This window comes from Lepidothrix coronata, unplaced genomic scaffold (genome assembly GCF_001604755.1).
Source record: "Lepidothrix coronata isolate B3197 unplaced genomic scaffold, Lepidothrix_coronata-1.0 Scaffold165, whole genome shotgun sequence".
Lineage (NCBI taxonomy): Eukaryota > Metazoa > Chordata > Aves > Passeriformes > Pipridae > Lepidothrix > Lepidothrix coronata.
Window position 1 is genome coordinate 278,453 of NW_016690345.1, and position 24,121 is coordinate 302,573.

The 24,121-nt window shown below is 46.6% G+C and overlaps 1 protein-coding gene across 10 annotated transcripts in view; it reads left to right on the forward strand.

Moving 5' to 3' along the window:
• The window catches only part of AGAP1 (ArfGAP with GTPase domain, ankyrin repeat and PH domain 1), a 292,625-nt gene extending 269,159 nt beyond the window's left edge, over positions 1-23,466 (forward strand). For 5 of the 10 annotated variants that reach the window (XM_017829562.1, XM_017829559.1, XM_017829560.1 and 2 more), the window contains 2 exons: positions 14,285-14,540; positions 15,002-23,466. In XM_017829562.1, the coding sequence (XP_017685051.1) occupies positions 14,285-14,540; positions 15,002-15,205 (460 nt within the window). In that variant the 3' untranslated portion in view covers positions 15,206-23,466. Of the gene's footprint in view, positions 1-2,798; positions 2,906-4,872; positions 5,125-14,284; positions 14,541-14,971 lie in introns of those variants that run through there. The other 5 variants (XM_017829561.1, XM_017829556.1, XM_017829558.1 and 2 more) reach the window with 2 other exon arrangements.
• The last annotated feature ends 655 nt before the right edge of the window (positions 23,467-24,121 follow it).

The window sequence follows — 24,121 nt, forward strand, 5'->3', positions numbered from 1 at the left end:
GTAATTAGAGTGTGAGCCTTCCTTTTAAAGGGTGACTGGCGAGGGGAAATTACCAAGACTGGAGACAGTAATTAGCAGCCACTGCAAACAGCAGATCAAGCTGTCCATACCAATATCCCAGAGGAAGGTGCCCCAGGAGCAGGGAGAGGGGCTGGATTCGAGCCCTCTGAGCTGTGGAAGGTGCTGATTGTGGTTGTGGGCTTTTCTGCTTTTAGAAGCTCTCCTGCTGTAAACACAGCCCAGCCAGCCTCGTCTCAGAAGGATCCTTAAAACCTTCCTTTTCTCCCCTTCCACCGCTTCAGACACACAGCGGCTGACAGTCCAAATGTTTGAAATAATTGGATTCTGCATTCTAATTCATCTGTAAAGTATTCGTTGATTAAATTAGCCTAATAGATATTATTTCTTACATGACTGCATAATTTCATCCTGATTGGATCACTATGGCACTAACGAGTCCCCCCATTTACCATTGACTCGAGAATCACAGAAGGCTGCAGATAACTATCATCTTGTTTCCATTTTTTTTCCTTTCCCAGGCTAAAAGTTAAACTGATTTATACTAAAAAGGCACACAGCCAATGCTCAGGTACATCTGTATTTTAGTCTTCGAGACCAGTGTTAGAATGGAAAAAATATTGGTTTATATAATCTCGGGCCCTCTTTTGTTTGCTCAGTAGTTTGTTCAGAAGCAGAAAGATTAACTGACCATTTAAATTCCTTTGGGGGGGGAATGGAGATATTTTTAAATAAAATACATTTTATTATCTCATCAAAACAGATAGGCACATTGCAAATGAACCTCATAAGGTTCTCGCACACATTCGGAGAAATGAAAATACTCAGGATAATGTTTCAACGGAAGTGCTTTTAGCCTCTATTAGTAAGATTCTTTCTCTGAGCTGCAATTTGAGTGTAACCAAGAGAAAGCAAGAAAACAAAATTGTGGTTGGTTTCACGCTGAATGAGAGCAGATATTATTTTCCTAAGGAAGAAGGAGCTCCCCTGGAGTCCCGCTCCCCTGGCGTAGGGGTGACGGGCTCACCCTGCTCCAGCTCTCTGTGTGCAGTGGGGCTTTGTTGGGAAGGGGTTAACAGCACGATTGGCTTCTTCCCCTGCCCCAGTGGCTGGAAACAGCTGGTGGGTTTTGTGTTGCGCCGCTGAACTGAGCAGTCCAAAGAAGTTTTTGGCAAACACTCGGCCTGCCCAGGACAAGAAGAGGTGGGTCAAGCCAGGAAACCGTTTTCATGAGCAAACGGGGGAAACAATGCCCCGCTCAGCAGGGACAGAAGGGAGACCCGCTCCCGCTGAATAGCTCCCCAAAAAAACCTGGCTCAAAAGGAGGAAGGCCCATTCGCTTCTGGGAATCCAATAAATTGTTTCAGGAAGTGAAAGTCTGTCCAGGCTAATGGAGCCGTGATTGACAGGTGGTTCTCATTACGGAGCCCATCAGGGGACAAAGTGAATTCCAATGTTATTTAAGAGGTTAAGTAGAAATAAGATGCAGGTGACAGCCCAGGGCTTGAGGCATCGCACTGCTCTTCCTATGTTGTGGGTTTTTTGTGAAGAGCCTCCACAAAATTTAAAATGAGCAAGGGCAGGGGCAGTTTGGGAAGCAAAATTTGGTCCTGCTGTGACTTTAGAGGAGCTTACCTGGCTGGGGAGCAGGGAGGTGAAGGTTGCTTTGGGAATTCCTGCATTAGAGAGTTCCTGTTCTTTAAGTTCTTGTAATGTGGGTGTTATGTCTGTGCTCAGTGAGGTGAGCTTCCAGCATGGACTGCCATATCCCAAATGCCGTTGGACATCCCAGCACAGGAGCAGGAGAACAAAGCACTGTGAAAGTTTACAGTTGTGTGTTCTCCGTGGCACAAGCTCAGAAGATTCCAGAGCCCCCACAAGCAAATCCCATAGTGCTCTGAGCGAAAAGAACCTCAGCCACTGGACGTTTTCTTCTCCTGTGCTTGTGCTGTGGCAGCTGACAAGCAAATCACAAAGTGTTGACCTTAATTAGAATGAATTTGAAGTAATTTGGAAGTGAAATATATGGAGGCCACCTGGGGTTGGGTCAGGTTGCGTTGGTCACGACCCCAAGGCTGCCAGAGCTCAAGGAGCGTTTGGACAACGCTCTCAAGGACTTGGTGGGATTATTGGGGTGTCTGTGCAAGGCCAGGAGTTGGACTCAGTGATCCTTGGGGATCCCTTCCAACTGTGGATATTCCATGATTCTGTGACAGGTTTCTGGATGCGCTTCTCCGAGGTCTGAACCTGGCTTGGGAAGGAAAGGAAAATGCATTCCTAGTCACTCGGGTTCCCGGGTGTTCCTGAGGCATCTTTGTGCTGCCATAGGTTATAAAGCTGAAACTAAAGGCTGTTTCTGGCCTTGTTCAGCAAGAAAGGAAGGCCAAGAAGAACATCCAAAATACAATATTGCTTGCATAGACTATGAGCACCAAGGTGCAGTTTTAGCTGTGGCCAGAGGTTTGAAAGTAGATCTGTACATATGCTGAAGATGCTAAACCCAGACAGACTGTTTATTTCTGCATCTTTCCTTTTTCTGAATGCCCAGACAAGCAGCATCGGGTGTCTTAGCACTTGTGGATGTGGTGGGGTGGGAAGCTGAGGGATCTGCTCTGATTCCTGGTATTGACAGGATCTTCCATGGTGCGTGGTCAGGTACAAGGATGTAATTTCACCGAGGGGTTGTGAGTGACGGTGAAACTCCCAGGTATGACGTGTGTAATAAATCTGGCTGGATGCAGAATTAATGTGATATTCACAATGATTATTTACCATTGGAGGCTCAGACGTGGCTGTGTACGAGAAGCAAATAGCTCTGCACAAGGAAGGGCGCCCAGAGGAGAGAAGGAAAATACCTGCTTGCGTTGTTTCACAAGTGCATTCCCAGGTAATACTAATGAAAATTACACTTTAAATGCAGGATTGATTTGTGATGAGATCAGCCCTAAAGAGTACATTTGTGGAATGATAACCTGATTGGTGGCGCTGCCTCTTGAAGGGCTGAAGGGGTCTAATTGGCATATAACGCACTATAAATTTATTAGCAGCCTCTGCTTCCCCATTGGTGGACCTTCCCCTGCTAACCACCAGGAAATTACCAATTTTCAGGAGTTAGTCACTCAAGTCGCGCCGCGTCTGGCTTTTGAAAAGAAGTCTCTGTCATAAATCCTGGCTCGGGGAACAGGTCACTCGTGGAGTGGGCGCCGGAGCACCCTGTGTTTGCTGCTCCACTTCTGCCTCCCTGGCTCGTCCCCGTGTCCCACCTCCTTGCCACAAACCCAAGTTACACAAAGACCATTAGGAGGAAACTAATCAGTTTGGCAGCCCTTGGACTGCAGCTGCCACAGACCAGAAATCACAGTTTTTTCAGTTCACGTTCAGGGCTCTGATGGTTTTTATAGATACATTCAGCCCCGGGGCATCTCGGGCAGGAGAGGACATACCCACTGTTCATTTTTTTTCAGGAGCACAATAGGAATATTCAGGAGCCGATGTAATTATTTCAGTGACTTTGCTTTTAAGATTGAGTCACAAATTAGAAAATAATATTCACATGTTTCTTCTAATTGGTAACAGATTAGGGATATTTTATCTTTTTAAAATAATTTCCAAATGTGGCCCAAAGAGGGATTTGCAGGGAAGTAGCTGGGAGAGAGAAAGCACTTACACACCAACAGCACTTGGGCAAGAGGCTTTAATTCTTTAGTTCTGGCTTTAATTGAGCTTTGAGATCCCTGCACACCTCTCTCTGAGTTGCTGTCGAAGTGGAACTTGCTGTCACTTTTGGCAGGTGGCTCCAGTGCGGATTTTCTTTGCTGTCAGGTTTTATGCGGGTTTCCCACTGTTAAGCACCAACCTTATGGCTTGTAAATCATAAAGGCCTAAAGGTTTGCAAGTGATTAATAGGCAGAGGTGTGCAATTAGAAATGCCTCAGCAGGACCTGAGCACTCCAGTATCTGCTGAAAGCCAAGTCCATCTCTAATCCCACTTTTCGGGGCACATTTGGGCAACCCCATCATGGCACGTCCTGTTATTGAAAATACACAAACAAACAAACAAAAAAAAGTCTTGGTATCTCATTTTTTAGGTACAGGGGAACCTCATGGATTTCTGTGGCTGTTCACTGCTGAGTATTTCTAAAGTCTTTCTTAGTTACTCAAGTCAATTTTTCATTCACTTCACTTTTTCAGAAACATGAGTGGCTCTACCAACAACCTTTTTTAAACTAATTATCATTTGTGGTTGGAGAAAGGCATCAAACACCTGCAGTCCAGTAGAACTGAGGTGGAGGGGAGTCCCATTGCTTGCTGAACAGAGGGAATACCTCAGATCCAACTTGCCATGAAAGGCATCACTTTTACTAAATAAAAATAGCCATTAATAAGTGCGACTCATAGAAGAGTCTGATGACATGAACAATTCCTGTAGAGCCCTTGTCATCAGTGAAATGTAAGAGACAGCCAGAGCAGCTGAAGGAGTAATCAACAGAGGTGGTGTAGTGGAACAGGCGAGTCAGCCAAGAAGGGAGGATGTGTCGGAGAGGAAGAGGAGGGTATGGGATGTATATCCCAGGCAATGAGCAATAGCACAAGGGAAAATGGCCCCAGGTGGTGCCAGGGGAGGTTGAGGTTGGATATTATGAAAAATTTCTTTCCTGAAAGGGTGGTCAGGCATTCGAAGGGGCTGCCCGGGGAAGTGTTGGTGTCACCATCCCTGGAGGTGTTTGGGAAAGGACTGGAAGTGGCACTCATTGCCATAGTTTAGTGGGCATGGTAGTATTTGGTTGAAGACTGGACTTGATGATCTTGGAGGTCTTTTCCAGCCTTAGCAATTCTGTGATTCTTGAGTTGCAGGTGAGGAGACACTGGAAGGTGAGCAGAGCAGAAGGAAGGGTTCCAAGTCATCTGGGAAGAGTTGGACAGTGGAGAGGTCCCTGTAGCATCAACGTGTGTCCCAGAAATGCTGCCCATGGTCCCCAGCCCTCAGACCTCCCACTGCAAACACTGCTGCCTCCCACTGCAAACACTGCTGCCTCCCACTGCTGGCTTGTGCAGAGCAGGCAGTTGTTTTTATTTGCTTGCTGCTCCAAATGCGTTTTTCTTCACAGTCTATGCTCTAATACAATGTTTATTACTTGTATTTTCTCTTTTATGTCTTACATAAATTCAGTGTAATGTTAGAGAGTGGTTTTTCCCCAAATACTCCAAAGAGTGTCATCTTATTGCTTCTGCTGGAATTAAGGTAATATTAAAGCCCCCTGAAAGGGCTTTTGTTTTTCCTTGTAAACCAAACTGTAGGAGTTATTGGTAGCAAAGGATCAAAATTATCAAGTAAATTTTGGGAGGTCTTTGTGCAGCGTTGTGATCAGCCCCTCCTCTTCCAGTTTTTGATCCTCAGGTGAAGATTGGCTTCTCCTGGAGCCCTCAACACATTTTTTTCCATTTTCAGTTGAACTTGATGATCTTAGAGGTTGTTTCCAACCTTAATGATTCTATGACTGAAGCCACCTTTGTGTGCTAAGCAAGCCCTCATCTGAGCTCTCTTTAGCCTGCTTTGCAGGTTTGTCACCCTTTGGGCAGCCCTTGGAGGGGTTCCCCCCCCTCAGTGTTTAGAAGGCACTGGTGCACTCCTAGTTCTGCCCCTTCTCCACTTTCCAGCAGGATTTGCAGAGGAGAAGCTCCATTTCTCCTCTCTGCTCTGTTTGTGCTGGGATCTGTTCCAAGGCAGATCACATCAGCTGTGTCACAGTGTCCTTAATGTGCTGTGATGGTCAGGGCACGGGAGGAGCCGTGGGGCTGAGGGACATCCCTGTTTCCTGCCACCTCCCTCCACCCCTCACCTGGCACAGATTGTTGAGATTTATGCACTGAAATGTTTGGATACTGTACAAGAGGATTTTCATATTTTTTCCTTTAAAAAAAAAAAAGGGAAAAAGTATGTAATGATTTCTTGAGCTCTGTTTAAAGTGCTACTGCATTAAGTATAGCCTTCCTATAGGAGAAAATTAGTGTTAACAAATTGCAAATTAATGGAATCTTCTAACCTGAGTGACTGTATATCAAATTGCAAATTGAAATTTCCAGTCTGTGTTTAGGTACTGGCACAATGCAATTTGATTTATACACTTAAGACATGAGGTTAAGTCTGGTTACACATGAATAATGAAATACATTAGGTGCATATTTCCAATTACTATTCCCTGCATATATATATTTATTACTAAAACAAGCAAGAAGCAAATATAGTCCTTGGTTTTAGCATTTCTATGCAACTGTTGTAGAGCAGCTTTTGGCTTTTTTTAGGTAACACTGGTGGTGTGCCCGAGTGTGACCACCCAAGAAATGGAAGCAGCCCACGCATGTCTAGACCCACACAGTGATAACTCACTTATTAGCCTTTTTGTTGGGTTTTTTTTGGTGGGTTACATTTTACATGGCTGGCATGTTGTACCTGCATGTCAGAGGAATCAGATCATGAACTCAGCAGTTTTCCTGTTGGTCAGCACAGGGTGGGTGTGAGGGAGCTGTTGTTCATGGCAGTTGTATTGCAGGTTCTCATGAGGTCTCCCTTGCACACCTCAGCAGAAATCCAGCTTCCTCCACTCTTCACGTTGCTTTTTTAATTATTTTCTCCAAGCTGCATGTTTAAAATTGTAGAATCCCAGAATGGTTTGGGTTGGGAGGGACCTTAAAGCTCATCCAGTCCCACTGCCTGCCATGGGCAGAGACACCTTCCACTATCCCAGGTTGCTCCAAGCCCCGTCCAACCTGGCCTTGGACACTTCCAGGGCTGAGGCAGCCACAGCTTCTCTGGGCAACCTGTGCCAGGGCCTCACCACCCTCACAGCCAAGAATTCCTTCCCAATATCCCCTCTGGCAGTGGGAAGCCATTCCCCCTTTTCCTGACCCTCCAGGCCCTTGAAAAAAGTCTTTCTCCGTCTTTGTTGTCAGCTCCCTTCAGGCACTGGAAGGCCACAGTTAGGTCACCGCTGGGCCTTCTCTTTTCCAGGCTGAACAATCCCAGTTCTCCCAGCCCTTCCTCATAGGAGAGGTACTCCAGCCCTCTGATCATTTTCGTGGCCTCCTCTGGGCAATGGGGAGCTCTAAAACCTTAGGGTTCACCATTGTTTGGGGTTTTCCCTCTGAAATACTGCTGGCAATGCTGTTTAAAAAATTTGGGGCATATAGGGTTAGTGGGAAAGTACAATTTGTGGCATTCTTCAAGCTTTTTATTACATCTCTGGGGACTGTTTTCATTTCACATATTCACACAGAACAAAAAGCTTGGATTTGTATTGAGAAAAGACTTAACCAGCTTCCAGGGCTTGCAGTTGTCACCTTTAGGATCTTTGTTCTCAGCTTAATAAGCCTTTTCTTAGTACCCACAGTATCCCCCACCATTATGTGTCACATAGTTTTTGCTTAACTTCATATGGAATAAACCTCAGGTGTGATATATTTTATCGAGGGTACCTTAAAAATTATTAGATGGAGTGTCACGCAATGAAAACATAAGTTGACTGCAATCTTCTGTGATATATCAGAGCCCACAGTTGCAGGATATTTATCTAGACAGCCTGGAGTCAGTAAACCTTGATGTCTTGGCCAGGCTGGCCATTAATGTTGGGCAGTAATAAATCCTGTGGGTGTATTAACACTTGAAGGAGAGGTGCTGGTTACTCTGTGGCATCACTGGAGGGGTAACATAGAGGTGCAGAAAAAGCAGCTGCTTTGGAGCTGTTTTGGAGGGGATGCTGTCAGGAAGAGGGAGAAAGGTGGAGAAGCTCCACTGAATCTGAATTACGACAATACTGGTGAGTGTCAGGCAAGGTGTGATTAATTTGAGAAGCACATTCAGCTCTGCACGTGTGAGTGATCTCTGTCCCTCATGCACAGTAGGGTTTTATTTCCCTTAAACACACAGCTACGAAAGGAAAACTGGAAAATGGAATAGTAGCGCTGATGGTGGAGAAGGTCCTGGGCTGTGGGCTCCAGAAAACAGGTCCCTGACATTGCAAGGTGCTTCTGGTGGGAAACCACCTCTATTTCACAGAATCCCAGAATAGTTTGGGCTGGAAGGGACCTTAAAGCCCATCCAGTCCCACCCCCTGCCATGGGCAGGGATACCTCCCACTAGACCAGCTTGCTCCAAGCCCCGTCTAGCCCGGCCTTGAACACTTGTAGGGATTTGTGCCTTTTGGTGCTGGTGTTTTGGTTTGGTTTGGTTGAATAGGACTGACAGTAGGAGAAGTAACCTGAATTTGCCATGTTTATGCAGCATTGAATTGGCTTTCTCTGTCTCTTGGAAAAAAGTCTGCAGGTTGAAGAGTGGGTTGAACACAGTCCACAGCCAGACAAATTCCCCATCAGACAGTAATGAAATCATTTCCAAGCTGGGTTACTACACTGCTCACTGGAGGCAGCCCTGGAGCAGAGTCCAAGGCAAGACACGGGTTGGCTGATCTGTGGCCTTCCTGTGGGGCTGGTCTTTGTCCGTCAGGGATGTTTAACTTGTAAGAAGTAATAAGCTTAATAGGTTGACTTTATTTAATTATTAATAATCCCTTTCTGTCCTTACAGCTCATAAAACACCCTGTAGGTTGGCAAAACACTCATAATATTGATCAGGAGCCAGAGAGATATTTATTCCCTCTTTGCCCCAGCATGCATAAATCGTGGGCCTTTCCCCGGGCGGGCGGGATTTACAGTGGTCTGTTTCTGAAGAGCTTTTCCATAATTAAGGAATAAATACCCTTTCGGTCTTTGTTTGCTGTCTGGAGCCCTCTTGTTTGCCAGGGACTTGCATATCCCTGGTGGGTTTGTGCACTCTCCCCCTTAGCAACGCGGCTGGGCAGAGAAGGCATGCGGGTTCGAACCACTCAGCTGCTAAGCACTGGCTGTGCAATACACCAGGGTCTTCTCCTGCAGAGAGAGGAAGCCCCTGTGTTTTCTCAGCATATTGTTCCCAGCTCCTCTTCCATGCCTCTCCTCCCAGTTCCTGCTTTGCTCGGGGCAGGAAGACACTGTGGAAATTCCTTGCTGCTAGCCCTTTCTTCTCACCCTCGCTTCTTCTCCTCCCTTCGCTGTTGCAATTAAAAACATCAGGAACCCTTCCCAACATTTCAATCCCATCCCTCCCTCCCCGATGTTTTTCTTTTACCCATCCCAACATTTCATCCCTATCAGGATCATCACAAAGGGGGCTGTTTAAATGGGAAGCCCCAGCACAACCAGCTGCCCAGCACTGGCCATTAGGTGACGGCTTCTTGCAAGCTGGACCACGAAGCTAATGACACATTCTGGGGCTCTTCCAGGAGTTTGGGAGGTACAGGGGGTTAGATTTACTTCATTTTCTTGGAAGAGACACATTAACCTTGTCAGCTGGCCAACAGGAGAGAATATTTGGCAGTGCTGTTGCTGAGCTGGCCAGGTTACTACGGTGTTGAACGGTTGTACTTCAGTGAGCAACCAGAAATGGCAACACACGGGCACAGCACCTGCACAGCCACACTGGAGAGAATATTTAGAGGCCTCCTCTGTTACAGAATTAGTTTCTTTAGGAAGTGAAAAGAAAAGGTAAAAAATTTCAAGAACTTTTTGCTGTTGTCAGAGGTGTGGAGGATAAAACTTCACTTCAAAATGCCTGCACCAAGCCTGCACAGTATTTCAGGTGGTGGGAAATCAGTGCTCTTCCATGATAAATACCTGCTGTCCATTGTCTTTTTGATTCAACCTTCAAAAATCGATCCAGCTTTTTAACAAACTGTGGGTAATTCTGGGTACTGAACGAGGGACACAACATTTTTGTCATCCTTGGTACTGCTCTGGCAAGAACAAGGCTGCTCTTGTGCTGGAGCTGTGGAATTTTGATGGCAAGTTCTCAGGGTCCCCATCCACATGATGTCCATCCACACAATCAATTCTGGGTCGCTGTAAGAACATGACTTTTTTTTTCCACCCTGCAAATCCTTTTGGTGCTTGCCTTTCATGCCTCCCCACCAAACATGTGTGAGGGACCATGGAAGTGAAGGCAGAGATGAACAGGAGCGAGGAGGAGTAAGGATGGAGGGTGGGTACCAGCAGCATGAGGCTCCTGGTTGGATTTGTTGGGTGTAAAACTCAATGTGCTCTGTGGGGCTGAGGTTTGTAGGACATGGGCTCCTCAGGGAGCAACTCCAGTGCAAACCACAAGTGGGGAATGCGATGCAGCTCCTGGAGCGAAGCTGTGCTGGAAGCAAATCTGCTTTTTCTATCCTCTGATGCTCCCTAGTTAGCCCTCCCCCCTCCCAGGGCCCGGTATTTATGTTTCCAGATAATAATGATGTGGTGTGGCTGGCAGAGTAATTTAAATAATTGGACATTATCTTGAGAAGCAAGCACCTAATTAGATCAAAATAAACTGAGAACTGAAATTTTCATCTGTTTCTAATAACCCTTTACCTATGTACAGTATTGCTGCCACGACAGAGATTTCATTATTCACACCACTGTGTGTACTTGGAGCTCACTGGTGATGGAGACTCTTGGAGGAGCAGAGAGCTTGGAGGGCTTTGGCCAAGGCTCAGTGACTCATTCCTGGTTCCCCAGAGTATTTTGCCCCTTGTATTTGCCCCTTGTGTAACCAGTGAGGTTTGGAGTTTGTATCAGCAAGCTGAGTTAGAACGCAGAACTTTGGAGATAAAAGGCTCAAAGGAAGTCTTGGAACTCTGTTCTTAATTTCTCTAAGTTTATCTAGGAGGTTATAATCTATTCATTTTAATACAAATGAGGAAGAGGCAGTTCAGATGTTCTCCAGCATTTGGTAAATCATTGGGACCATCTGAGTGCATGGAAGTGTTGCCTCTCCAGCACACCAGCTCTTAATTTGGTCCTGAGAAAAGGACTCCGCTGTTGAAAGTTCACTCAAAGAGTCTTGTTTTGGCTTTGACAACTACAGCTGAAAATCTCTGGTACTGAGGGGGTGGTTTGGAGTTGCCAGGATTACAGCTAAGGGAAGAAAACAAGGGAAATGTTTACTAGCCTTTATTTTTAGGGATTGGTTTGTGTCTTTCTCCTGATGAGTTGCTCTTCTTCACACTTCCTTGTACTCTTATTCAGTTGATTTATTTAAAGGTATGTCAGTGCTGGCTGAAATGAAACACTGTGCCTCCTCTTCCTGCTTATTGCTGACCGCTCCAATAATTCATTTTTTAGCTCATTAACTAAGAGGGGATGTGAGCAGTGGTCCTCCAGGGAGCTGCAATGAGGTTAAGTGATCTACTGCTGACAACTCTGCTCTTGGACTGGCCTTCCTTGGGGGAAATGAAACCTCGACCAAGACAAGCTGTGGATCCCAGAAGTGAAATTGGGGCATCAGAGCAACAATTACAGTATTTATGTCTTGTTGTCAGGATTTGGGAGATGAATGCCAGCGGCAGAGCTGCAGCTGTCTCCCGGGAAAGTCCCCAGGACTTCCCATCCAAATTAAATGGTGTGTGCCAGAGATGGAGGGAGGATGTTTGTGGGCCTTGGCTTTCTAGATCTAGATGCTCATTGGAAAACAGCCCCTCTATGTTTTGGCTCTCTGTGAGGCCTGGGTGAGTGTACTTCTCCTGCTACCTCTGATAAGGTTTAGTTTTCTACCCTAAAATCCAAATGCTGTGTCTTTCTTGTGCCCAGTTTGTGCTGTTGAATAAGATGTCACTCAGTAGCTGATGTCAGTGACGTGCTGCCCCAAATGCCTGAGGCTTTTGAATCACCTTTATTTTGATTTGTGGTGTTTGCTGTGTTCCCACCACAACCCTTGATGTGACTCCAAAGGTGGAATTGGGCCTTAACAAATGGAGCCTTTTGGTGCCCTGCGTGGTGAAGAAAAATCAGGCAGGTTTTCTGAAAAGGGAAACTGGAGTGAGGTGAAATAACCGTGTGCAAAGGTTGGATTTTTAGGTGAATGTAGCCCCGTGTCACAGCCTGCTGCTGGTGGCAGGGCCCTGCGCTGGCTTCAGCATCTCCTGAGGGATTCCATGTCTCCTTGGCTGTTCCCAGGCTCTGCACCACACTTCCTCTGGTTAAGGGATGCATCCTGACCAGAGCACACGGTTAATGCAGAGCAGTTATGGGTGACTTGATCATGCTGGGGAGTGCCTTAAGGAGGGACCACTTGCATCGCCTCCATCCCTAATGCTGGTGCCATTATTTTCCCCTTCCTGTTCCATTTATTTTTAAAGGGTTTTCTCTTCTTCCCCCACCCTTTTGAGACAGTAGGATAAACCTGAGCAGGGCTGGAGCATCTTCATCCCTCTTTCTTGAAGCCTCCCAAGGGCATCAGGATTGCCCGTGTGACACACGGCAAATGAGAAATTCGTGCCAGTGAATTTGTAAACCAGCAGCCTAAAGCTTGGAAAGCTTCTGCCTAAACTAAGCTTTTATTCTCTGTATTTTAGTGCATATCACAGCGTCACTGTTACACTTTGAGGTGAATTGTGATTGGAAGTGGGAGACTTGTGTCAAACAGCTTGTTTTCTAACAAAAAAGGGGCTTTTCTTGGAGCCCTGGTGATCACAACAGCCAGTGCTCTGACAGGAGCCAAAACTTCCTATCACCGAAAAGATGGTCTGGGGGAAAAGGGCATTCATTTGCAGATTCTTGGCTAAAGAAAATTAATTGAGTAGGTGTTTGAGGTATAGTTTGCCTTTAGGATGTATGGACATAGGAGAAATAAATGGCCAAAGCCCTGATGTGAGCTGCTGTGGGTGAACAGCACAGGTTGAATCACTTCACTTTCCAGTGTGGCACGTTTTAAACACACAGTGGATGTATTGGTTATACTTTCAATACCTCTATGTATGTTAAAAATCACATGAGATGTAAACATCCCTGAAGATAATCTAGGTGGATACTGGAAGTAGACCTGCTGCAAGAATGCCCGTTTTATTGTAGATAATTGCATGTTACTTTTTCCTTTTCATGGCACTAGTTCTGGTTTGTGTTTTTACCTTAAAAAAATACAAATAGAAAACCCATGAATTAAAGATTCTGATAATTCCTTTTCTTCCTCCTCTCCATCTGGAATACCTGCAATGATACTCTGGTTATCAGATCTTGCCATCAAAGGTTAATTTGCAACTCCCCAAACGGGTCGTTGCGGGGGGAGGTTGGTGTGTCTTTTAGCTTGCAGGAGTCATTCAGAGGTTTGATGTAAAAGAGCACTCTCTGTGTTAATTTTCTGTTTGCACTTTTGCTCTGAATAAAAGCCCCGGACCTGTTTTAGGATAAATTGTGGTCGGGGTAGGGAAGCACAAGCTTTGGGAAGCTGTGCCTGAAAGCATCCAGGCAGGTCAAAGCAAGGTCACTCCACATGTCCCAGGAAATGATGCAAAACTAATCCAGATTTGCTGGTGGAAGGAGCTGTTTACATAAGTATTTAAAAACAGATTAGGGCTAACCTGACACTAGATTACTGGGAGCAGTGTAAACACGGCTGAAAGGCATAAACAGAGCTTGGCCTTTTGTACTCCAGGGGAGAGAATCTGTCACCTGGACCAGGGTCCTGGCTCAGGTGATGTGTATGGCTCTCACAGGCTGAACAGATTACCTGAGGTACCTCTAAATGGGACTTTGTCTGGGGCTGGATCTCTCACATCCTATAATTGTATGCTAATTTTTTTAATGGCAACTGGAGGGACTTGTTTGTAGCCCTTGTTCTCCTGTAACTTGAGAGCACCCAGAAAGCTTTTGATAGTTCTTTGATATATCAGGAGGCAAAGGCGCTTCAAAGGATTGGTTTGGTGGTTTGAATTTTGGAAAAACAAACAGAGGAACCATCCATATGCCTTTGGAAACATTACTGAACTTGGAGAAGGACAAAGCACCCCTGTTTGGTTACTTCTGCTCCGAGATACAAAAATTGGATGTATTTTGTGCAATGTATTTTTCCAGCCCAACCGTAAGGTGGAACCAGGCTGTGTGTCTTTGGTCTTTGTGACAGTGAGGGCTCTTGCACTGACCTCTTGCCAGCCCAGGGTTTTTTAAGACCTCCTGGCTGTTGTGACCTTACAGCCCTGTGGGCACAGCATCCATCCAGGAGGATCTTGGGCACTGCAGTAACATGGCTCAGTAACAATAAGGCGGGCAACACAAGTACTGCTGCAAACACAAGGTTTGGGTGAGCTGTTTCTGTGAGGGCTTTCTTGCCAAAGATTCTTAGGGGGAAATAACCTCCTCATTGGTTAAGCACCGTTTGCTGTGGCACCAGGTGAGAGTGACCCGTCTCCTCTGGCTTCTTTAGGGAAGAAAAGGAGCTCTGGATACGTGCGAAGTACGAACAGAAGCTCTTCCTTGCCCCGCTGCAGTGCCTGGAGCTTTCTCTGGGCCAGCATCTCCTGAGGGCCACAGCCGAGGAGGACCTGCGGACGGTGATCCTGCTCCTGGCCCACGGCACTCGGGAGGAGGTGAACGAGACCTGCGGAGACGGTGACGGGCGCACGGCCCTGCACCTGGCCTGTCGGAAAGGGAACGTGGTGTTGGTGCAGCTCCTCATCTGGGTAAGTGCCGGTGGGCAGGGTGGGCTTTGTCTGTGTCCCTCAGCAGGACACCTCTCACCTGCTCCTTGGGGCTTCACAAAGAGGTTGTGCTGACACAGGACATTCCTCACTGCGCACTCTCAAAGGGCAGCACCGGGGCAATAAGGTATGTTTGTGCCTGTCTCCTCCTTGATGGAAAGGGAAGGAGAGCGTAGAAAATGAGGAAGGAGAGATTCCCTTAGCTCGGAATACCTCTGGGATGGATTTTGTTCCACATGTGAGATCCCCTTCCCATAGCAACCTTTATGTGTCTGGCTCAGTGCTCTGTACTCACGTTGTCGGGCTGGTATCCTGCCCGCTCCCTCTCCTCCCTGTCCCCATCCTCCTTGAAATCCAAATCTGTCCCTCACAAACCTGCTCCTTCCTATTCTGCTGCTCCGTTGGCACCGCAGCTTCCCACAGCCCCCGTGTCCTTCCCGCAGTACGGCGTGGACGTGATGGCGCGCGACGCCCACGGGAACACGGCGCTGGCCTACGCCCGCCAGGCCTCCAGCCAGGAGTGCATCGACGTGCTCCTGCAGTACGGCTGCCCCGACGAGCGCTTCGTCCTCATGGCCACCCCCAACCTGTCCAGGAAGAACAACAACCGGAACAACAGCGGCGGCAGGATGCCCACCATCATCTGAGGAGCTCCCCCGTGCATTCGCTGAGTTACATCCGCAGCCTCACATCCCTCCATCCCCATCACAGCTCCGCTCTGTGAGTCTGGTAACTCTCCTTTTCCCTTTTCCCTTCGGTGCACCCCTGTCCCATCTGGAACGCGGAGAGCGCGAGGGGATGAGGAGGAGCCCGGGGGGCTGCCGGGAAGGCCGTTGTTTCAGTGACAGCTCTGGAAGGACGGGGACGAGCGGGCGAGGGCGCGTGGGTTGAGCGGGACACACCGCGCGCGTGGCACCGGGACCATGGGAGCGCGGCCGCCCCGGAGCAGGGACACGGAGCAGGGACACGCGGCCTCCCCAGTGTGAGGGAAGGGCGGAGGGAGAGGCGAGCGAGAGGAGGAGGAAGGAGAGCCGGTGACTTCCCGTGACTGACAGTTAAGCACATCAGTACATTTCACCTCTGCCGAGCGCCGCGCCTGGATTCCATTCTCTTCTCTGAAGAGCTTGACGGCATAAATCAGAAGCAAGCACAGAGTTTGTCAGGTTTGAAGCTCCTATGATGGTATGTGTCAAATCAGTTGTAGCTAATCTGTCCGGGGAGAATACTGGCTTCATTACACTTGTATAGTTGAGTTCTTCCAGCATTACCGCTGTTTAATAGAACATGATTAGTCATCACGGAGAAAAAAGCATATTAGCTGAGGAGGTAGTTACATGGCACGCTTCGGTGATTGCTTGGATGTGATTGCAATATTCTTAGAAGCATCATATTATCTCAGACATGTTCTTTCAAGCCCTTGGAGCCCTCCTTTCTAAATTCACTGTCATAATTTAGTATCTGTTTAATTTTTCAGTCCAAAGAGAGGAAATGAGTTGCTGAGTGTTATTTGACTGCAGTCTCCTTGGTGTAAAAACAAAATGGAAAAAATAAATAAGAGTAACTCCGAAACACAAAAAGGAATAATGAATAAGCGCTATGGAAAAAAACATTTCAAGTACATTTAGTGAAATTAATAAACACATTAAAGGCTAATATTTTTTTTTTCAGCCAGCAGAAATAGGTTCTGTCATTTTGCCAAGGTAAATTGTGTTGAGTTTTTGGTCACTCCTGTGATGCATTGCATAACTTATACAGATTTTTGTATTGTGTCTCTAGATTCTATGTATGTAAAATCTATTTGAATTTTAAAAAAAACATAAATATACATTGGATTTTTTTTTTGTACAGAAAATGACATCTCTGTTAATTTATAAACCGTAATGGATGTGAACTAAATAATGTGCAACTAGTTAGGATCTGTGGGCTACAGGTCATTGTACATCAATAATATTCCCAGCAGTGACTCTCGTTTCCAAAGCCTGTGAGGAACATATCAGGAGGAGATCAGAGCACACTTGGCATGGAAAAAAAAAAGTGTGTGAGACCTTTTAGAAAGGAAAAAGAGGCTGTTTCTTAGCGCTGTAAATATATTTTAGCCCAGAAGTCAGGAAGCTTTCACAAGCCAAGACAAAAAGCCCTGTTGTGGCCGGGGGAAGATCAGGTTTGATTAAGCTCAGAATTGATAGCCTTCAGCGGGCAGGGCACGGCTGAGCTCCACTCCCAACCTGGCTGCTTTTGGCAAGAAAAATGGCTTGTGAAAGTAGCCTGGACAGTTCATTTGAATCCCAGGTTTTAATACTTGATTGGATTATTTTGATCTTACCAGGCAGATCCCGGCTTCTGCTGTTTTCCCAGTAGTGGGATTCCGGCGCAGGGAAGCAGCTTGCAGGGGTTTTGGCAGGCAGGAAAGTGATTTTTTTTTTTTTTTTTTTTTTTTGAAGTGGCATACGGCAGTGTGAAGATGGGGGAAGGGTATATCACGGAGAGAGTTGAAAACTCAACTGAATTCTGTGGCAAAGGAGCAATTATGTGAAGGCAGTGAGGTGCACACAGCATGGTAATTTGCAAATCTACCTGCTCGGATGTCTTTCCCAAGCCTTCGGTGGTGCTCTTCCTTGGGGCTCTGGATTTCACTCAGCACACAGTGGCAGGAGCGTGGCAATTGCCAAATAAACTCCACGTGGAGAAAAAGTGAAGGGAAAAAATGTAATCTGGTTGTCTGAAGGAAAAAAAAAAAAACAAAACAGAAAATTATGGATTTGATGTAAATTATTAAATTGCGGTAGAAAAACAAGCCTCAAGATGGAAGCACAGGAATATTGACCAGTTTTTCCTCTTTGGAGGTGTCCTCCTTTTGTACTTTGTTACTATATAGACCTTTGATGCTTTCTGGGGAGGGAATCTTCCTTTGCCCGGCCTAGGCTGGCTGAGGCAGAGCAAGGACACAGCTGAATCCCTTCAGACTGGGATAATTTTAAATATTCTTTTTTTTTTTTTTAATTAAGGAAAGGTGTCTGTTGTAATTGCTATTTCTCCATCATTCCTGTGCAGCTCCCTGATCTTTGGTACTCACGGGTGGTCCTTCGGCGACGGGACCACCCACCCAACGTGCAGCTGACAGGGGTGCTGTGAAGCCACTGCGTCTTGGTGCTCATGAGCTTTATATCCCTGCAGGGAAACCCAGCAGGGATTCGGGAATGGCGATCCCAGAGGTGCTAGAGCTGCCTGCTGTTCCCCTGGAGCATCAAGGGCATTTATTTTGTATCCGAAAACCAAGTCCAGCGTTTCAAACCCACGGAAGGCAGATCTGCCGCCATTGAGTTCTCAGTGCATGTTCCATTTCAGAGCTGGTTTTTTCCAAACTAAAGTTATTTTCTGTACATAATTTAATGCTCTCTTTGGGCCACCTCCCTCTTACAAAGCTGAGAGTGATGTTTGGGAAACAAGGACAACCAGGCTGTCATGCAGATTTCGGGTATATCAGTTATATGCTCCTTTCGTAAAAATTTTCCGAGGGCGACCCTTGAAAAAACACAGAATGTTTTTAAGAAAGGAAATTCCAGTGTATTCCAGGAAAAATTAGATATCCAGTCTAGCCAACTAATATTTTAATTGAGCGGTAACACAGTTGTTTTTAACCTAAACGTATTTTTCCCTTGGAGGTGTAAAAGTGTAACTATGTTAGAGTGGTGTAGGAATATGTGATGGCTTCCCCAGACACATGGGGGTCTGCAGGGAGAATTCCTGGTGGTGGATGCGGTGGCAGCAGGAAATCATAGAATATCCTGAGTTGAAAGGGACCCGCTGGGTGAGATCACCCAGCGCTGTCTCTCCAGGTCAGGAGACACCTTTCCTGCCACGACAGCTGGTGACACTCCACCACGGGAGGACAGACGAGGGTCTGTGCCTTGTGTTGGCACGGCATCCCCCGTTCAAATAGGTTTGGTTGGAAGGCTGGCAGGAGTGTTGTGGCACCTCCTGAGCTAGTGGGACACTTGGCAAGGAAGTCGGGCCAGCGTAGACTCCATCCCCTTCTTGCACAAGGGGGGAGAGGAGGGGAAAGCCCTTCCCACCAGAGCTGAGAACAAGGATGGAGGAAGCTCTCCTTGGCTGGATCCCACTGGGGCTTGGCTTTGGGAGCTCCACGTGCTGTACAGGGAGTGTGTTTGCACTTTGCAGAGGATGTTCTCAGAGCTATCCAGGTGCAGAATCAGGCAGTATGTGCAGCACTTGGGGTCCTGCAGGGATTGCCATTCCTCCTGCTTTCACCCTGTTAACCCAGCCCTTTTCTGCTCGTGCTCTCGCCTTTAGCCCCTCATTGCTTTCCTGGAACCCACTTGCCAGGCTGTTCACACCCTTTGAGCGTGTTATGGACAAATTACACCCAAATTGCCACCCAGTCCGTAAGAAACCCCAGCAGAAACCTGTCAGCTGAAGCTGTTTTCTCGGCAGTGTGGTGTTCATTGCATCCCCCATTTAACCCTTCCCAGCATCCCAGATACCTTTAAGTCCCCCTTCCTCTGCACTTTATCCACAACAGCTAAAACACTAGAAGCGAGTCAGCTGTTGCTGTCACCATCAGCACCTTCCTTCTATTTTTAGCTAATTGCTGTTGAATGGTGGGGATGAGTCGGATGTGTCATATCTGGCATCTGAACATGGATATTGCTGAGGAGGGTTCACTTCTCGCTCTTTATGAAGAAATAAGATCCAACCAGGGTCCTGCAGAGATTTTGCCAAGGGCTCCCATTACCAGATTTCTAATTTTATTGGTAAAAGGGGGCATTAAAAAAAAATATATATTTTGGAGAACTTGGTTATGAACTAGGTGTGCTGCTTGGAAAGCCAGGCAAGCTCCTGGAAGGTGAGAGAGGATTTTCGAGTGTTTGGGCATAGTGTATAATAACCATGTAAACATTAATATTGTTTAATTTGCCATCTTGTCCCCGTTTCCCTAAATTATGTGTGTTAGTGCAAAAAGAAAAAAGCTTTAGCGGCACTTGGAGATTTCCCTTGGCCAGAGGAAGCTGAGTCACGTAGGGAGAGGAGTAGAGGTGGGAATGCAGATACGGGCTTAGAAATGATCTCCAGCACTGTAATGTAGTATAATTAGATTATATGGGGTTGGAATAGCTTCATCTTTTATATTTGTATGGAGATCGGGAAAAATGAAGTAATTTGTAGTTTCTAGTATAAAGTAGTAATAGTGGAGACAAGCACAGATTTCACAAGGGGGTCCCAAAGGGGCCCTTTCCAAACGTCTCGGGGAGCCGCCTTTGCACCTTAACAGGGATGGTTATTGGGTTTTGTTAGTTGGTCTCTGATGAAATGGTCCTTGTCAGTGGTGGGACTCAAGGGAAAGGAGGGGAGCATTGAGGACCAAACCTGGGGCAGCTTGGCTGGGCAGGGGACAACTTGTCCATCCTCATCTCACAGTCAAGCATCTTCCTCCCCCCTCCAGAGGCAGCTACAGCGATTCCTGAGTGGGATCTCCAGCTGCTGGTCTTGAATCCTCAGTTACACATCTTCCGTTCTTGGTGATTTGTGGGTAAAATTTGTTGCGTAGAAAACCCGTTTTTGGATGTTATTGTGTTTGCAGCACAGTAGGAGAAAATAAAAACACTCCAGATTAAAGTTCCTTCCGAGGTAGAAAAACACTAAACCACCCTAAATTAAGAGGTTCTGCAGAGAGTTTTGAGTTCTGAAATTCTGAACTGCCAAAAAGCAGATTGGTTTGAATGGTTTTATTAGAAAAGAATCTCCTGTTTGAAAAAATAATAGGGGTCATAGAGCAAAACTTTCGAAGTTGTAGGTGGGTGTATTTGTTGATTTAGGATGCTCTAGGATTTGCTTTGTTGTTTGGTATGGGCCAGTTTTTGGAGTAAGTATCAGATGGTCTCATCTCAGGACAGTTTCCCTTGAGTTGACTGAATCTGTCTCACACTTTAAAGGGAGGTTCAGAGGGTTTCAGCCAGGATTTTTGGGAGCTGGGAATAGTTCATGTTTTGAGAGGGGAATTGCATGATCTTTGAAAATAAAAGGTTGTTTTGGAGGTTCTTTTAGAGCCATCTTCAGCCCCAAATCACCAAGCATGTTTCTGGTCATCTTGGCCCCATGTTTCATTTCAAGGTGACAGCAGTATGTGGGTGAATTAACTCCCATCATTTACCACTGTTCCTGGAATGCTTGGGGAGGGGGGGGGAGTTCTGCTTGTGGATGGATAAAATAAAAATGTTTCAGTGCATTTCAGCAGTTTTAACCTCTTCATCTCTGTATGTGTGCCCATCTCCCAGATCCCTGGGGCACATTCCAGCGGTAGTGGTTGGTTCTGTTGGCAGGCAGAGCTTCAGCTTTCCCTTGGCCATGAACTCCTGAATGTGTGTTTAGCTTCCAGTAGTAAGGACTGACTGCTCTGCAGTGCTTCAGAGCTAGTGCTTTTTACCTGTGTGTTCTGTACAAAATGTGAAGGGAGGGTGGGTGGGGGATGCTTTCGGGGGTCTCACGGCATGCGTTGCTTGCTGGCAGTGAATGCACCATCAGCTCCTTTGTGTACGCCCCGTTTCCCAGAACCCATCGCTGTGGGTTTGTTGCTGTTTCTGAGAACTGAGGAAGCTGAAAACACTTCCCTGGTCCTCGTGAATTACAAGGTACAGGGTGTAAAACCCCTCAAACAAACCAGGTCGCGTCTGGTCTGTGCTGAAGGAAAACCTCAAGCTCATGCAGGACCCAGGAAGGGGTTTGGTGCTGAATGGGCGTCGTTATTTGGCAACTAGATCCCAAATGCAGGGATTGAGTTGAGTGTGTGAAGTGCAGTCAAGGTGTTCTTTGCCCTAAGGTGAAGGTGGTCTGTCACTAACCACACTTGGTGTGTATGTGTGTGCCTGGATGTGCTCTCCACACTGCTGGTGGTTACTGTGGGAATGTGGTGCACACATCAGTCGCAATCCATGGCTGGAGCCACCTTTTCAGTCGGATGTTTCTGAACAGGCAGATTTCCCAGTTTGAGTCAGACCAGCCATTCCCAAGAGCACAGAGGGCAGGATGGGGGGCACCAACTGGAGAGATGCAGGAATGGGAGGTACAGGCTTAGTGCAGCTCAGGACTCACACAGAGACCTGCCTCAGAGGTTTTCCAGAAGTCCAGCTCCTTCAGACAGCAACACTGAACTTGAACTTGGTCACTAGGACTGGAGCAGGCCTCCTTGGCTGAGAGGAGAAATCCCAGCTTGCCAGCCCTGGGGGTGGGAAACACCAGGGAAGGAGATTATGAAGTTGAAAAGGACAGTGTTGCAGCTCAGAGGCCCTTTTTTTATATAAATTTGCTTGAAACTCAGCCTTCTGGCTGACTTTGAGCATGGGACCTGCTGCCCTCCTGTGGGTGAGCCAGCGATGCTTTGGGTCCTGCTGCTTTCTGGGGCCGTTGGGGATGGCAGTGGGGAGATGTTTCTGATGGGCTGTCTCCGGCCCCAAGGGCAGCTGCTCCCTCCACATGTTCTTGGCCTTGACTCTCTGGCCTCAAAACTTTGCCATGTGGGAGCCACAAACCACAGCTGAAGCTCACTGAGGCTTTTGCCTGTGCTGAGTAGTCCAGGAACAGTAGTCCTGTCAGGGAGAATCCGCAGGGAGAGAGAGGGCAGGTCTGGCAGGACAGGAAGGGGCTGTGGTAGGGACATGGCTGTGTGTGTGGAAATGATGGGAGGGTCATTCATTTTCCCTTCCTTCTGTTACTTTGAAATGCTGTTGAAGTCCCCTCCAAGCATTTTTTCTGAGTATCCAGAAATTCAGCTGGATTCTCCATTGAATCTGCTGAGCTCCTTTTGCTAATCCATGGGGGAAATTAGACATCCCCGTCCTCTGAAAGCACACGGCCCTTTGCTCTGTGGAAGTACCAAGTTTCCAGGGCTCCAGATGCATTCGGCCCAGCTCTCTTTTACCATGTCAATGTCAAGAGCACCTTTCACTTGTAGACACATAGGTGGTGCACAAACTGAAGGGTTGTTTGGGTTAGGAGTGTCTTCTCGAACACCAGGGACTTGTTTTGTGTAAGTATTGCCTTTGGACTTGGATTGGAATTGCCAGGAGCTTGACTGTGCAGCTCCTGCTGCCTTAAACCTCTCGGCTTCAGTGGGGTTTGAGCGTGTCCCAAATGCCTTGCCCTTGTCTGAGGCAGAACAGCTCTGAGCTGGCAGAGTTAGGCTGTGTCCTGACCTCTCTGAAGGCAGAGTTTGGCCCCTGGTCCCAGCCAGGTCCTGGTTTGAGGTTCAATCTAACGGGCACCTTTATTTCGGGAAGCGGACACATAAACTGTTCTCTTTTCCTTTATTCCTTAATAACCTGTGACTGCCTGCAGAGGCTGGATTTTGCATTCAGCCCCCAAGTCTTTCAGGTTTTTCTGCTTTATGATGTTTGTCTTTCCGGTCGGGATGGGGACAAGGGAGCCCAGGTGAGTAGGGACACCCGAGACCTCTGCTTGGGGTAGGGGCAGGAGGTCCCTAGCACGTGGCAGGCTTTAGAGCAAGTTTGGGGTTGTTGTTTTATTTTTGTTTTCTGTTTCTGTAAATAATAATGTATAAATGATGACAAGACAGTGTGGAAATTCTAAAAAAAAAAAAAAAAAAAAAAGTCTTTTGTTGTTGTTTTTATATTACCTCATTCAGCAAGTTTGTTTTACAATGACTCAATGATGCTTTATTTATATTGTTTGTACTGTAATTAAACCAATTGACAAACATTTCACTTTGCTTGTTGTTTCCTATGATTTGGGTTTGATTAAGTATGCCAGTTTGTATTATGTTCCCCTTTCCTCTCTCTCTCTCTCTCCAACACATTGAGATTTTTTGTGTCAGCTGTACAGTATTCTGAATAATTAAAAAAAAATAAAAAATAACAGAAAAAAAAACAACAAAGAACAAAAAGTTGTAAAGTACTGCAGAGAGAGGCTGCTATATTATATAGGTCTCTTTCTAATAAAGACAAGAAAACTTGTTGGTCGCAGCTTGTTCTTTGCTTGAGTCTTCCTCGTGTTATTGAGCTACACCTGCCCTGGCCCTGCTTCCTCCCCCTGTTAGTGATGAGATCCTGTCACTCCTGCCAGTAATAAAGATGAAGGATTATCCCAGACCTGGGATGTCAGAAGAGCCAGTAATGGTGCAAATTGATAAATTAAAAAGCAATAAGTCAACCCCACCGTAATGGTGTATATGTAAGAGTTCTGAAAGTGCTTGTGAAGTGAATGGCAGATCTCCCAGCCAAAAATATGTGAGCTTTCATTAAAAACAGTTATTCTCCCCGAGGAAGAGAGAGTAGTAAATGTTGCACCTTGGCTTTAAGAGTCTCTGGAGGTGATCCAAGGAATTAGGCCAGTAACGGTTACATCTGTATCTGCTAAATTGGTTGAAATGATCATTTAAAGTAAGAATAATAAAACATCTTTAAGGTCATGATATGGTATGGTCTAATCACTTCTTGGAAGGGAAATCATGGCTCTCCATTAGGCTCCTCGGAGCAAGTCCTTTAAAGCCCTGAACAATGGGCAAGTGATGGACATTTATTTACAGCTTCAGA